We start from the raw sequence: 16320 nt of genomic DNA on the forward strand, positions 1-16320 counted from the left end.
GCATAACTCTTCTACCTACTGAAAGCTGTTTTCAATTGTTCCCTGATTAAAGGAACTATCTCTGAAGTGTACTGCACTAGGTCTACATCATGCACCTTCGCTTCCCCCATTTTCGTCCAACACAGAGGAGACCTACACTTTCTTCCATATAGTGCCTCATAGGGTGCCATCCCTATGCTTGAGTGATAACTGTTGTTGTAGGCAAACTCCACCAAAGCTAGCTGCTCATCCCATTGACCTCCAAAATCCAAAACACTCATGCGAAGCATGTCTTCCAGTTTTTGGATTGTCCTTTCAGACTGTCCATCTGTCTGAGGGTGGAAAGCCGTACTAAAGTTCAACTGTGAGCAAAGTGCCTCCTGCAACTTTCTCCAAAATCGAGAAGTGAACTGGGGCCCTCTGTCAAATATTATGGAAGCCGGAACTCCATGCAATCTGACTATTTCTCAAATGTAGAGTCGGGCGTACTGTGTCACAGAGTATGTAGTCTTCACAGGCAAGAAGTGAGCTGATTTAGTCAGGCGATCTACAATTACCCATATGGAATCATATCCTCGCGTGGTAAGAGGCAACCCAGTCACAAAATCCATAGTAATCATTTCCCACTTCCATTCTGGGATAGGGAGCTCTTGCAGCTTCCTTGACGGTCTCTGATGTTCAAACTTTACCTTCTGACAAGTCAAGCACTTGGATACAAAATCTGCTATGTCTCTCTTCATGCCATTCCACCAATAGCTATCTTTCACATCATGGTACATCTTGGTGGAGCCTGAGTGGACATTGTATAGTGTATAGTGTGCCTCTCGCATGATTTCACTTCTGAGATTGTCCACATCGGGCACACATATCCTAGAACCTTGCACTAGGGCGCCATCATTGGAAAATCCAAACTCACCACCTTCACCTTGCTGTACTCTTTCTATGATTTTCATCAATTGTTGGTCTCTGTGCTGGGAAACTCTAACTCTGTCTCTCAAGTCTGGCCTCACTGAAAAATGAGCCAATAATACCCCCTCATCTGACAGATCTAGGATTAAACCTTGATCCATCAACTCATGTACTTCCTGAATCAACGGTCTCTTCTCTACTGAAATGTGCGCCAAACTGCCAGAAGATTTTCTACTCAAAGCATCTGCTACTACATTGGCCTTCCCAGGGTGGTACTGGATGGTGCAATCATAGTCCTTCAGAAGCTCCATCCATCTCCTCTATCTCAAGTTTAAATCCCTCTGTTGGAAGATGTACTTCAAACTCTCATGGTCGGTGTATATCTCGCACACTTCACCATATAGGTAGTGTCTCCAGATTTTTAGTGCAAAGACTACAGCCGCCATTTCCAAATCATGGGTGGGGTAGTTCTGTTCATGCCTCTTCAGCTGCCTTGAAGCATAAGCCACTACTTTTCCCTTCTACATCAAAACACACCCTAGGCCAACTCTGGAGGCGTCACAGTACACGGTGTATCCTTCACCACTCATAGGTAGTGTCAACACAGGGGCGGTAGTTAGACACTCCTTAAGCTTCTGGAAACTCTCCTCACAGTCATCTGTCCAAATGAATGGAACATTCTTCCGAGTTAACTTAGTTAGGGGAGCCGCTATCCTGGAGAAATCTTGCACAAAACGCCTATAGTAGCCAGCTAGACCCAGAAAACTTCGCACCTCAGTGACTGTTGTAGGAATAAGCCAATCTGTTACAGCTTCAATTTTCTTGGGATCCACTTGAATACCTTCACTAGAAACCACGTGTCCCAAGAATGAGACGCTTTCTAGCCAAAATTCACATTTTGAAAATAGCTGGTGCTCCCTCAAAGTCTGCAACACCATTCTTAAGTGCCACACGTGTTCCTCCTCGGTCCGAGAGTATACCAAAATATTATCTATGAATACGATGATAAAACGGTCCAAAAATTGCTTGAACACCCGGTTCATCAAGTCCATGAAGGCTGCTGGTACATTAGTGAGTCCAAAAGACATCACCAAGAACTCATAATGACCATATCTTGTCCTGAATGCCATTTTCGACACGTCCTCATTCCTGATTCTCAACTGATGGTAGCCTGATCGCAGGTCTATCTTGGAAAAGAATCTAGCCCCTTGGAGCTGATCAAACAGATCATCGATCCGAGGAAGTGGATACTTGTTCTTCACAGTCACCTTGTTCAGCTGTCTGTAGTCAATACACAACCTCAATGACTCATCTTTCTTTCTTACAAATAGCACAGGAGCGCCCCAGGGTGAAGTGCTCGGGCGTATGAAACCCTTGTCCAAAAGCTCCTGTAGTTGCTCCTTCAGCTCTTTCAATTCTGCTGGTGCCATCCTGTAAGGCGGCATTGAAATGGGGTTTGTACCCGGCACAACATCAATGCAGAACTCTATTTCCCTTCCTGGTGGCAATCCTGGAAGCTCCTCAGGGAAGACATCCATGAATTCTCTGACAACAGGGACATTTTCCATGTTGACACCTTCTACAGAGGTATCTCTCACCAATGCCAAATACCCTTGACATCCATGCCTCAGCATTTTTCTAGCACTAATTGCTGACACCAAATTATATGGAGCCACGCTCCTGTCACCATCAAAGCTAAACTCTTCCACACCAGGTATGTGAAAATACACCTTTTTGTTCCTGCAGTCTAAAGTGGCATAATGAGTTGACAACCAATCCATCCCCAGGATTACATCAAAATCCATTACTGGTAGAGGAACCAAGTCTGCTGGGAGGATCTTTCCATCCACTACTACTGGGCTACCCGAAAAAACCATATCTACATCTATGTTGTCACTAAGTGGGGTAGCTACCGACAAAGGGCACTCTAAAGTTGTAGGGTTTCTACCCAACCTCATGGCAAACACAAGGGAGACAAATGAGTGCGTAGCACCCGGATCTATTAAAACACGAGCTTCATAGGAACAGACCAGAAGAATACCTGCCACAACTGCATTCGAAGCCTGAGCATCCTGATGGGTCAGGGTGAAAACCCGAGCTTGACCCCTACCCTGAGTGGCGTAACCACGATATCGACTTCTACCTCCGACCGCCTCCAAATCCACGCCCCTTGTCCTCGGCCTGTTGGCCATCGATCGGCCGCCATGCCATCTTTGGAAGCACCAGGATACAACTGTCGAGGAACATTTGCAATAGAACCTTGTGACCCCATCTGTGGCTCGCTGAACACGGGGCATTCCCTAGCAAAGTGACCTGGTTGGCCACACCTGAAGCATATTCCTGAACCCATCAAACAAGGTCCTGAATGTCCTCTTCCACACTGTGCACAAGGTGCCAAGGAGGATCCTGAACCAGACCCAGAACTGCTGTACCCTGAACTGTGACCACTGCTGGATCCGTACCCTGGTCTGAATCCTTGAGGTTTGTGTCTAAAACCACTCTTCTTGTTCCTACTCTTTCCTCTGTAGTTACTCTGGCCACCACTATCCGGAGTACCCATTTGGGGAACACTGGTAGAACCCTCTGCTCTGTTTTTCTTTACTCTTCCGCTGTCATCCACAGCATAGCTAATCTCAATCTGTCTGGCTCGATCAACTACCACATCAAAAGATTGATCAGACATCATGGCCAGGTTTGCATACCTCCTGCCAAGCCCCTTTAGGAATCTCTTCACCTTCATAGTTTCTGTAGCTACTGCTGTAGGGGCATATCTACTCAATTCTAGAAATTATGTAGCATATTCATCTACAGACCTGCCATTCTGTCTTAAGGCCTCAAAGGCCCACTGCTTCTAATCTCTGAAGCTTTCTGGCACAAACCGATTGATGAACAGTTCCACAAACTGAGTCCACGACAAACCCTCCATCCGAGGTAATATGTAATCATTCATCCATTGTCTAGGCATAGGCCCCATGACATGCTGCATACACTCTATAAGTCTTCTATCAGTCAACTGCAATTCTGTTCCTGCCTGTCTGCAGGAATCCAAAAACCGATATGCATCGTCTGACACATCATAAGTACCAGGCACTAACTTCTTGAAATTGACTATTTGTTTGTACGGTTCCCCTCTTGTTGTGGTGGACTGCTGCTGCTGTGGAGGGTGGACCATATACCGCGCCATCATATCGATGGTTCTCTGCAACCCAGCTAGAGTAGCTGCTATGGGGTCCATGGGACCCTGTGCCATATAAGACTGATCCTGAACTGGTGGCAGCTGCTCTTCTACTTGAGCAGCTTTAGGCCTCCTACCCCGCCTCCTCGGGGCAGGCGCCTCATCCTGTGCCGACACCTCGTCAGGCACATCTGGTTATGGTGCAGTGGCAGCTCTCCTGCTTCTACGCATTTTCCTGAAATTCAGCAGCATTAGCCCACAAAATTCAAAACAGCATGTTACACAGCTCTATAGATTCATATTTATACACAATATATGTAGCAGAGACTATAAGCAAAGATGACAATGCAAGACGAATGTGGACCCTATTTTCCGCATGTGACTCCTATTAGACTCTTCCCAACACTTTAAACAAACATTCCCTAAGAATCTGGAGCCTAAGCTCTGATACCACATTTGTCACGACCCAACCTATGGGCCGAACCGGCACTAGGACCTGGGCCAGCCTAAAGCCCCCGAGGCCCGTAGTAAGCCTAACTATTCATTAACCCAACTCTAAGGCCCATTTGGGCCCAATTTCAAGAAATCAACCGGACAGAGTCCGGCCATAAAATAAACCTTTCAACGGGGAGTTTTTAACTCACCCGACCTGTAAACACAATATATATCAATTGGGGAGCTCAGCTCACCCTCCACATACACAAATCATCATAAAAATAAATGGGAGCTTAGCTCCCTCATCCAGTCCATCAATTATGCATACCATAATAAGTTTACAAGTCCAAAGTAAAAATTTATAATACAGACCCAATTCAATAAATACTTCTAACACATGCGGAAATTCTAGGAGTTAATAAAATTACACAAATATTAATAGACAACCTGCGAAGGAGAAAAGCAGGTTAACCACAATAAAATCCTCCTGTAGCCTGAAAAAATATTGAACAGGAGTGAGCGTTCGACTCAGAGAGTAAAATATCAATTTTAACCATAATCTCTATAACTATTTAAAACTAATGCACCCTGTAGAGTGAAATGCAACATCAGCAACATTTTCACATCATAACATCAAAAAGGTAATTTGGAGTACTCACACACCCAGTAATATCAATAATAATATATGGGAGCTGATCTCCTGTACAGCTCTCTTAAATCCAACCTGGTGCCAGCGAAGAACTCAAGCCGAACTTTCGCTTAATAAACCAAATCGGGGTCCCAGCGAAGAACTCAAGCCGTGATTACCCCCGCAGGATCGGGTCCCAGCAAAGAACTCAAGCCGTGACTACCCGTCCTGTCCATAGTCCACACCACATCACACGCACGCTAACGCACGCACGCTGCTCCAAATTACCACAACAACATCCATGGCACTTTAACAGTTATGAATGCAACATAAATCGTGCCTAGAGTTTAGCTACATAAATATATGCATATAAGTGATGCATGGGCATGCTTGAACATATAATAATATCGAAATTACAATTAAAATTAATATTTTACTCACAGACTTGACAACGGTCACTGTGGCGGCTGGGCGGAGGAAGAAGGCTGTCCCGGCTCACCTGACAATTACATTACAATTATTTAACACAACTGACTCAATACAAATCACGAAAAGACCAAATACGTCCTAAGTCGTGCCGAAAATCCGGCAGAGTCTCCCCTATACCTAGGACCTACCCAACCTGCAAAAGGGCTCAAAACACACTTCTATATTCACAACCCATATATCCACAATTCAATCACATCACATAGCCCCTCCTGGGCCCATCAAATCAGTCATCCATCACAATATATAAAATTTCAATTTAGTCCTTATAATTGATCATAATTTTCTGAGCTACCACGAATATTTTATGGATTTTTAATCCTATTTAAACACTAGAAAATTACGAAAAAGTAAAGTTCGGGTTTACCTTTTCCGATTCCGACTTCGGAAACGTGCTCAGGATGTTTGACAATGGTGGGGTAGCCAAAACCTCGATCCAATTCGGAGACTTTTTCGGTAACGGGTCTGTCTGGCCGGAAATTCACAGACCCGGATAACTGTCAAATTTCCGCGAATTGAAGATACCTACACGAAGCCCATAACACGGGGGTTAGTACATAAATTTTTCAGAATTTTCTAAGCTCATTAAATGCTCGGAAAAATATTGCAAAGTTCCATGGGACCCACCGAAAAACGGTGTTGAAAAAATTCAAAATTTATGTCGCCGCGAAGCTCTCGACGAGTAGAGCGCTCTGGTACTCTCGGTTTTCTCGTGGGGTTCACGGTTTGCGAGAAATCTAGCCCAAAAGTCGAAATGGGCTAAAAACTTTCCGGGCAAAAATCGGACAAACCGCTCAATGGATTTCGGTGTTCTTGGTGTCTATGGAAAGCTCTCGACGAGTAGATGAGTTTAGATACAAGACCCGGTCCGATTGGTAGCCGGATCCGCCGGATTTCGGCCGGGAAGACCAACAGTTGCGTGCGCTCGTCGCTCAACTTCGGGCGCCGTTTTCCGGCGTTCCAGGCGGCGGCCGGTGGTGGGGGAGGGGTGAGGCGGCGCGCCGGCGAGCTGGGGTGGCAGGGGAGGTGGCGGCGCGGCAAGGGGAGGAGGGAGGAGAGAGAAAAAGAGAGAGAAAGGGAAGAGGAGGAACGCGCCCGGGAGAGGAAGAAAAAGGAAGAAGAAGGCCGGTCCGATTCGACCGGTCCGATCTGGTTAGGTTCGATTCGGCCGGTTCGATTCATAATATAAAATTTTGAATTTTTACTCTGCCTCGGGACAGAAAACGAGGTCCAAAAATTCCGAAAAAATTCCAGAAAACTCAGAAAAATTCGTAGACTCCAAATATATTTTTAGTTTTGCCACGTGGTCTTTAAATTAATTTTTAAAAATCATCAAAGTTTATATTTTCGAAAAATCGAACCCGATTTTTAAAATCCGAAAAATCTCAAATAATTTCCTAAAATTTAAATAAAATTAAAATACCAATAATGCTCATAAAATAATAAAATTTAAAATTTTGGGGTGTTACACTCTAATTGGCCAATTGATCATTTTAAGTCTCAATTAGGTCAATTTTCCTCAATTTCAAAAACCCCTAAATTTTTCCTCAATTTCCCTAAATCAAGAATCCTAATTTTCTACTTGGTTCAATTCATACAATTAAAGTGTATAAACATTATCTACACACTTATTCAAGCTCATTTCCACTTCTAATTTCATCAAATCCATCAAATTAAATTTCCCCCTAAAGTGACCAAAATTCCCTAAATTCCCCACATAATGGATTTTGTTTCATTTTTCTTCAAATTCTACTTTGTTTCAGGTGTATATGCATAAATTTAAAGAGAGATTAAAGGATTGATAACTAACCTTTTTCTTGAATTTCCAATCTTCAATTCTTTCAATTTCCCCCTTTCTTTCTTGTTCCAAGCTTCTTACCAAGGTCTAGTTAAGGATTTTTAGTGGAGACTTTATGAAATTTTAGGGTGAGGTTAGGAGTTTGAAAGCTTGAGCAAGCTTGGTTGTGGAGGATTTTTGAGAGAGAGAGACCCAAGAGAGAGGGACGGGAGTTGAAGAAGACAAAATGAATTTTTTTTTTCTTTTTTATTTTATGTGTATTTATCTTTATTTGACTTGGTCAAATAATTAATTAAATGAAAATTATTTATGAAGTCATTTTGGCATCATCATGCTCATGTCATTAATCTCTTTTAATTTTCCTTTATTTTCTTTTCCTTTCTTTTTCCATACTTCTTCAATTTAAATTTATATTTCAAAATTTTAATTTCTCACATTTTATTGGACGGTTAGGCCAAGAGTCACCTCTAAGGGTGAATTAATTAATTTGCCCCTCGCCGGTCTGATCCGGTTTACCAATAATTTTGTATTTCTTCTGGAATCCTGATCTAATTATTTGATCTACTTCTCAACTCTTTTCTGTGATTTTCTCATTTCCACTAGCTTCGCAATAATTCTTAGGACTGCGGTGTCATAATGTCCCATACGAAATTAGAGTTACAATTGACCTCGCAGTCACTTCCCGGTACGGTCACCCATCGCTGTGACCCCCGGCTCATTTAACCTTTTATGCTCTATTTTTCTTGTTTATATTTTTCCTTTTGGTAATCACTATTAATTTTTATTCAGTGTTTTTCTAGGTAACTTAAATATGATTCTAAGCCTCTTGATTGTCCGGACCGACACCGGTCACCGAAACAGTAATATATATATATATGACTATGCATGTAGGGGTATTACATGTTAAAGGTGAAAAACTAACTCTTAGAATTGGTGAAGATCAATTAGTTTTTAATATTAATAACACCATGAAGAAGCATCATTCTGAAACTAATACTTGTTTGAGAATTGATATCATTGATGAACTTGTTGAAGAACATTTCAGAAATAGATATCTGGAAGATCCACTTGAAATTGCTTGGTGCATGGAGGAAGCATAGATCATGATAATCCTAGTGTGGCTGCATTTTCCCAACAATTGGAGAGCAATCCACCATTTACTTCTGCATCAGTTTTTCAACTCACACAGGAGGAAAAAAAGTTAAATTTAAGCAACCATCATTCAAGGAAGAAGATACACCTAAGGTAGAACTTAAGCAACTTTCTTCTTAGCTCAGGTATGAATTTCTTGGCCCCAATGACACTTATCTAGTAATTGTAAATGCAAATTTGAGCACTTTAGAGGTTGATAAGTTGTTAAGAGTGTTGAGGCAATATAGGAAGGTTTGAGGATACACAATAGATGACATTAAGGGAATAAGTTCAAATTTTTGCATGCATAGAATTATCTTGGAGGAAAGTTGTAAGCCATCTATTGAGCATTAGAGGAGGTTGAATCCTAATATGAAAGAAGTTGTTAAAAAGGAAATTTTGAAATTGCTTAATGCAGGGATAATATATCATATCTCAAACAGTACATGGGTGAGTCCAATGCATGTTGTCCATAAAAAAGTTGGAATGATAATGGTTAAAAATGAAAATAATAAATTAATTCCCACCAGAACAGTGACTAGTTGGTGAATGTGCATAGATTACAAAAAATTGAATAATGCCACTAAAAAAAATCACTTCCCACTTCCCACTTCCCTTCATTGATCAAATGTTAGAAAGACTAGTTAGGCATTCTTATTTTTGCTATTTATGTGGGTATTCGGGATTTTTCCAAATCCCTATCCATCCAAATGATCAAGAGAAAACTACTTTCACTTGTCCATATGAAACCTTTACCTATAGGAGGATGCCATTTGGGTTATGTAATGAACTACGTATTTGTATCTTAAATTCATAATAAATTAAATTTAGGTAAAAATTTCTCTGTGTAAAAACCAAAATTATATGAACTTTCTGGCAATGTGTAATTTTGTAAGTTTGGGTGCAATCTTGAATTTCAAGTGAAAAAAATAAACACACAACCTTGGGTGTGGCAGGTTATACTGTGTGATTAACAAATTTTTTAGTGTAATTAAATATCCATACCCTTTCAAATTGTTTCGGTAGACATAATGAGGTACTTACAAGTGGATAGTCTAAACATTCTCCTATCCTAATTAACATACCATATTTTAGTTCCTTTGTAAAAAGTTATTAAATATATCGGGCTCTTTAGATATAAATGCTAAATTTTCTTTCATTTATAAAAAGTGAGATTTTTTTTTTTTTATGATGGAGCATATGCTTCAAGAACATTTAAATATTTCTCTTCATTCGTGATCCTTACTCCTTTTTAATAAAGAATATATAAATTATCCAGTGACATGAAAACTAAATTAAGGAGGAAAAAAAAAATTTTTATGACACAAATATATATTTTTTTTGTTAAATTTCTAAATTAACCAACACTCATTAATTGTTTTTACAAAAATTAATGTTTTCTGATTTTTTTTCCTCTTTAATACTTATTAGGTTGAAGTCAAGATGAGGCCAATATAGGACAGTAAGAAGATTATTTTAGAAAGGCCTAATGACTTAAGGTATCTATACCTTCACTTTTGATTTTAATTCTTATCAATTATACACTTACTTACCTTTGTATTAATCATATCGCAGGTAATTAATTAATGCTGGAGTTTATATTGTCCAAATCCTATGGTTTCTTAATTTTGCTTTTCTTTAGTTGGTATGAGAGTACGGTCATGGAAACAATGAAATACAAGAAACGGCGCCAGGCCATGTCGCCATTCTTGGAAGTTAGAGGGCTTCATACATGGATAAAAGGGAACTCTGCATGCATTGATTAATTGTCACGTTAACAGACCTCTTTAATTTAACATTCTTATTTTGACAATCAGGATAATGTTGACAAATTAATTGTTCCATTAATTGCAAGCTGATTAAGCAATGAGGAGGTGGCCGGACCAAATGCTCTTCACAGAAAATCAGAAATTGACTTCTCTGAATGGTCTACGAAGCCAAAGGAATGTATGCTCTGAATTGCAAATGAAGGAAGCAAGCAATACTTAAACTGGAGGCGCTGTTCGTGTTCTGGCGCAGCTTTCTTTCAATTTCCATTTTTGAATAAGCTCTCTTAATTAATTAACCCTTACATTATTCCTCTTTATCCATAACAGTTGCTCTTAAGGAATTTATACATATAAATACCTTATTAAATCTAACTTAATTCCCCACCAACTAACTCATCACATTTCCAACTTCCCACTACGAATTGCTCATAAGTCTTAAGTCATAAGCGCTACCGTTATTAATTAGCTTCTCTCCTGTTCCTACTGCTTGATCAAGCAAATTAACATGGCAGGATTACTCTTCTTGTTCTTCATTTTCTTCGCCTTGCATATCATTTCATCATCTGCCACGACAAACTTTAACGTCTTAAGTTATGGAGCCAAGCCAAATGGAGTAACCGATTCAACCAAGGCCTTCCTCGATGCATGGGCTGCAGCCTGTGGCTCTACAGATTCAACCATGATTTATATGCCTAAAGGAAGGTATTTGCTCGGCTCTATGGTCTTTACAGGTTCTTGCAAAAGCCCTGATATCACCATTCGGATCGATGGAACTCTGGTGGCTCCAGGGGATTATCGCATTCTTGGTCAAGCTGCCAATTGGCTTAGCTTCGAAGGAGTTGCTGGCGTTTCCATTGTGGGTGGAGCACTTGATGCTAAGGGTTCACCCTTATGGGCTTGCAAAGCCAAAGGCAACAATTGCCCCAGTGGAGCTACGGTACTACTTTACCGCCTTTCACTAATTTTGCCTCTAATGCCTAAGATCATATTCGTTAATTCTAGTAGAACTGGATTAATGGGTAGTTTGAATTTTTGTGTTGGTGCAGTCACTGAGCTTTACGAACTCCAACAACATAAAGATAAAGGGTTTATTGTCATTAAACAGCCAGATGTTCCACATTGTGATCAATGGGTGCCAAAATGTGAATGTTGAAAGGATCAGTGTAATAGCTGATGGAAACAGCCCAAACACAGATGGTATTCACGTCCAATTATCCAGCAATATCGTTATCATGAACTCCAAGATTAAAACTGGAGATGACTGCATCTCCATCGGCCCTGGCACTCAGAACTTGTGGATCGAAGGAGTCAAATGCGGCCCTGGTCATGGCATTAGGTCATATATTGATTCTGGATCCTGTAAGTTACTTTATTATTATTATATAACATAAATTTTGTTTCTTACTAATACTACCTATATTTACAGCATTGGAAGCTTGGCTAAGGACTTACAAGAGGAAGGAGTTCAAAATGTAACAGTCACAAAGACAGTTTTGGCAGACACCCAAAATGGATTTGGGATAAAATCATGGGCTAGACCAAGCAATGGATTCGTTCAAAGGGTTCGATTCATAGGTGCTATTATGCAAAATGTTCAAAATCCCATTCTCATTGACCAACATTACTGTCCTCACAACTTAAATTGCCCTGATCAGGTAATTAAATGATTAATAAATCTAATGAAAAGATTATTTAAAAATTAAATGATGATTTCTTAATTACTGAATTATTATTTCATGTTGTACAGGTATCGGGTGTAAAGATTAGCGATATAGTTTATCAAGGCATTCGTGGTACATCAGCCACTGCAATAGCAATAAATTTTGATTGTAGTTCCAAATATCCATGCAGTGGGATTAGCTTACAGAATGTAAATTTGACCTACTCAAATCAGGCAGCTCAATCATTATGTGCTAATGTGCTTGGAAAGACAATTGGTCTAGTTCAACCTCATGGCTGTTTGTAATTACCAAAGTCCAACTTAACATATATATGAATTGGATATATATAAAAAAATATTTTTTTATAAGATTTATAAATTATTCTTTATCGCATTAATTTAAAAGTTTTTTTTTTTATTTCTTTAGCTTCTAGTAAAATCTAAATTTGATATTTTATACCTTTAGAGACGGTATCAATATCATTAGTGTATTAATTTAAAAGTATAATTATGAATTAATTTTTCATATTATACTAAATTGACTTTCTCAATCAAATAATTATTAAAATTAATTTTAAAAAAGATTAAATTATAATTTAGGCTCCATTTATTTTACGGAAAATAACTTGTATATGGAAAATATTTTCTTTTTCATTAAAATATTTTTCATTGTTTGGTTATAATATTAAATTAATGACATTTATTTATTTCATGTATATATATATATGTTCACATTTTAATAAGATTTTCAAAATTTAAAAAACAGAAAATTACTTCCTTTTTTTTTTAAATGGAAGTCATTTTCCTTTGATTAGGAAAATATTTTCTGTTAACCAATTTTCTTGGGTACCCCCAAACACCAGAAAATACAAAAAATCTTTTTCAAGAAAATATTATTCGTGAAACAAACGTAGCCTTAGTTTCTGAAATTTGGCAAAAACTACAATTTAATCCATCAATCTAATTTTTCATTTAATTTATCATTAATTATAATAAAAATGACTAAAACACACTAACTCTGTATATTTTCTAATTGAATAATTAAATCCTAATTTTATATATAAACAAAGAGTCCATTGATTTAAACTATATAAACAAAATAGTTCAACAAAACATTTGATATGGAAAAATTTGATTTGAAATGAGTTTTCAAGTTTTGCATCTAAGTGATACTTAGACTATCTATATATCTTATTTTGAGGGAAATCAGAATTAATGTAGTACAATTTAGAGCTGATTTAAAAAAAAACTTTGGAAGATTGCTTGGAATCTTATGATGTAAGTGTCATTGGAATCCACACACATTAACAACATTGTGCTCATGCTTTGAAAATATTTACTAGGTAGGTTATTGCTTTTAAAATTTATTGGAGGTAATTTCACAATTTTGCAATTTTAGAGGGACTAATTTGAATGAAAAATTGAATAAATAGATTAAATTATAAATTTTATCAAATCTGCTAATTTATCAAATATTTCATGTAAAATGGCCGACATGAAATAGCAGATTAATGATGAATAAACAAGTGTTATAACTACCAACCATTGTGAACATTATTAGGACTAAATTTAGGTCGATACGCCACTCCAAAACACCACATTTTAGACGTAGAATGCTAGGTGAAAAAAGCTGAGAAATATTACAAAAACCAGACCCTGACCATATCCGAAATAAAAGCAAACAGAACCATAATGCAGTCTACAATTCAACACAAGCCAAAACAGGAAAAGAACTGGACGCTAAGCTTATCAGAATTCGAGCACAAAGCTTGCAGCCACAGATGGGGATTGGAAGCAAAGTTCCCTGAATTTGCGCATTTCAGAGTGCTCAAGTGGCTGAAACAGGAAGCAGAAATCCAGGAGCTGAAATTCTGCCTAAGCCCAGCAATGCTATCAGTAGAAGGCGAGAAAATTAAAGAACAGCCACAAAATCATCCAGCCGATTCAAACCTTGCTTGGCCAGAATATCAGCTACTGATTTGATTCCCTTACGTTGTGAACATAAATCACCTTAAGAAAACAAATGGAGACGTGATTACGGAAAAATCTACAAAGGAGGATATTCTAAAGAGGATGATGCTTTCGGTGAAGGTTTAAGGAGAAATCTCCAAAGAAAAGAGAAGAACTTGGATGAATTCTCGCACATTTGACCAGGATTTAGAGTGAACAGTTGATACTTCCATTGATATTTTCCCACCTTGCGTTTTTCTCTCTTACGCCGGTGAGCCTCAAATGCCAGGAGATGAACACAAGCCAATATCACCCCAATTAGCAGAAGAAGACACACTGTGGTTCTATCCGAATATGGGAAGATGGTAAGTAGCGAAACAAAATAGGAACATGAGATGAAGAGAGTAGAGGCTTCAAGAAAGAAAGCAAAAGGAAGCCCCATAACAAGAACAACAATTGTGCACACAGATGCACAGAAGGCTGAACTGTTAAGAAGTGCGAAGTAAGAACTCTCAAATGCATTCATAATCATTGTTCCAGCTTGATGTGATCCACGTTGCTCTTCATCAATGTCATTGGTAGTGGAGTTGGTGCTATTCTCCGGTGGGCTATAGGTATCTTGCCAATATCCGCCAGGAGGGCTGAGTATAGCTTGGTAGGTAGCTGTTGCGATCAGTACAGCTACAACAAGTATTATACTGCGAGTGTCAATGGTGAAAATTTCTGGGCCTTGGGGAGCCACTCTAAATCCCAAGTAGTGGTCTCGTTTTCTGATGAGTGAATTCAGGAAACTTGAAATGAAAGAAGCACGATGGAGGATATCTCCAATTTCGCCATTTTGAGATTTGCATTGGCTTTCGAAGATGTCCATAGCGGTCATATTGTTGCCATTTTTAGCATGGTTATCAACATTATTGATTAACAACTCCACAGCCTTGGTATAATCGCAAGAAAAAGAAACCACTTGTTAGAAATCCCATTTTGTATCGTTATTGTAGCAGATTAATTAAAATTATTAATCAAACATTTGAAGAAGTGGATTGTTTACCTTTGGGTCATTTTTGAGAACTGCGATGTGCAATACAGTGTTCCCTTCCTCATCCTTCCAATTTAGGATGCTTTCCATATTTTGCCTATGAAGCCATCCGAAAAGAAATTTAAGAGCTTGCAAGTTTTTGTGTTTGACAGCAACATGCACGGCAGTCTCGCGGCGAACTGTCAAATCTTGGATGGATGATGGACAAGAAAGTAGAAATTCTTCCAAGAGATCAATGTCTCCTATTTCCGCTACAAGGTGCAAAGGAGTAATTCTCTCTTTTCCTTTGACCCTGATGAGCTTGCAGTCCACTGTTGCAAGCCCTCTCGCAGTTTCAACGTGCCCATTTCGCAAAGCCAAGTGCATGGGGCTAACTCCATCTTCATTTAGTTTCCAAGCAAGTGATGGCTTTAGGCTCGCAACTTCCATAGCAAAATGAGTTTTGCCAGCCCTTGCAGCTACATGTAGAGGAGTATCAACTATGAGCATGCTATCTAGATGCTCCAGAAGATGTGGATCTTGTGCAAGCAACTTATACAGCACGTCGACCCTTCCATTTTTAGCAGCCTTCTTCAACATTTTCTTTTTAGTTGAATAGTCTTTCAAGAATAAGGAAAAATTTTTTCTATTACATCGATCAAGTGCCTGTATCCTAATATACCTTGCCACTAGTAAGTATTTCCTTGAAATAAAAGCTGAAATTAGCCCTCGGAAACTATTTTGAGATCCTAGTATGTATATAGCATGTTTTTGCAGATAGTGATTAAATATAAATTAACAAATTAAGAACCAGCTTCGAGAATGTCACAAGACAACTGTGCAGGTACTGCATTGCACATTGCCTTGAAATAAACGGTAATATTATTAAAAAAAAAAAAACAATGGTAAAAAATAAAAAGAGAGAGTGATCCATCCTTTTTTTTTTTTAAGAATTTGATCTATCATTTTCACACTAATAACAGCTCAATATATTTTAAATCTTCTCTTGCACTAAAAGTTTTAAAAATTCATAAAGATTAACGTTCTAATTTTTTTTTATTTTTTTAATAATCTATATATATTTGAAATAAATTTTAAACATATCTCTTTAAATCTATCATTTTTTTAAGATTTTAAGTGAATAAATTTTCATATATGTATTTATTATTAGCAGATTTTGAATATATATGATAACTCCTTGTAATGGGTTTGTATTTTCTTTTTTTTTTTCTTTCTATAATCCTGATATTCGATGACCCGTTGACGCCGACCCATGACCCAGTTGAGGTACGTTTACTGAAAATGATAATTTATATATAGAAGCTTTAGCTAAAGATTATAAAATAAGTTAAGATAACACCAAATGAATTATGTCATATAAGAAT

General features: G+C 38.4%; 2 protein-coding genes across 2 annotated transcripts; one reads left to right on the forward strand and one right to left on the reverse strand.

Annotated features, from left to right (window-relative positions):
• The first annotated feature begins 10815 nt into the window (after positions 1–10815).
• On the forward strand, positions 10816–12276 carry LOC110660833 (polygalacturonase-like). Its single transcript, XM_021819266.2, has 4 exons — positions 10816–11247; positions 11357–11646; positions 11737–11965; positions 12058–12276. The coding sequence occupies exons 1-4, from the start codon at positions 10816–10818 to the stop codon at positions 12274–12276; spliced, it is 1170 nt and encodes a 389-aa protein (XP_021674958.2).
• Positions 12277–14017: 1741 nt separating this feature from the next.
• On the reverse strand, positions 14018–15535 carry LOC110660825 (ankyrin repeat-containing protein BDA1-like). Its single transcript, XM_021819259.2, has 2 exons — positions 14969–15535; positions 14018–14854 (listed from the first exon to the last, which is right to left on the reverse strand). Exons 1-2 carry the CDS (start codon positions 15533–15535, stop codon positions 14018–14020), a joined length of 1404 nt encoding a protein of 467 aa, XP_021674951.2.
• Positions 15536–16320: the final 785 nt, after the last annotated feature.

The sequence above is a fragment of the Hevea brasiliensis genome, chromosome 9 (genome assembly GCF_030052815.1).
Source record: "Hevea brasiliensis isolate MT/VB/25A 57/8 chromosome 9, ASM3005281v1, whole genome shotgun sequence".
NCBI classification, from domain to species: Eukaryota; Viridiplantae; Streptophyta; class Magnoliopsida; order Malpighiales; family Euphorbiaceae; genus Hevea; species Hevea brasiliensis.

Bases quoted from the DNA above. Each gene is read 5' to 3' on its own strand.
- LOC110660833 (XM_021819266.2), top strand. From the start codon at position 10,816: ATGGCAGGATTACTCTTCTTGTTCTTCATTTTCTTCGCCTTGCATATC. The intron at 11,647-11,736 runs GTCATATATTGA...CTATATTTACAG, and splicing joins GGCCCTGGTCATGGCATTAG to CATTGGAAGCTTGGCTAAGG. The intron at 11,966-12,057 runs GTAATTAAATGA...CATGTTGTACAG, and splicing joins ACTTAAATTGCCCTGATCAG to GTATCGGGTGTAAAGATTAG.
- LOC110660825 (XM_021819259.2), bottom strand. From the start codon at position 15,535: ATGTTGAAGAAGGCTGCTAAAAATGGAAGGGTCGACGTGCTGTATAAG. The intron at 14,855-14,968 runs GTAAACAATCCA...GATTATACCAAG, and splicing joins TTCTCAAAAATGACCCAAAG to GCTGTGGAGTTGTTAATCAA.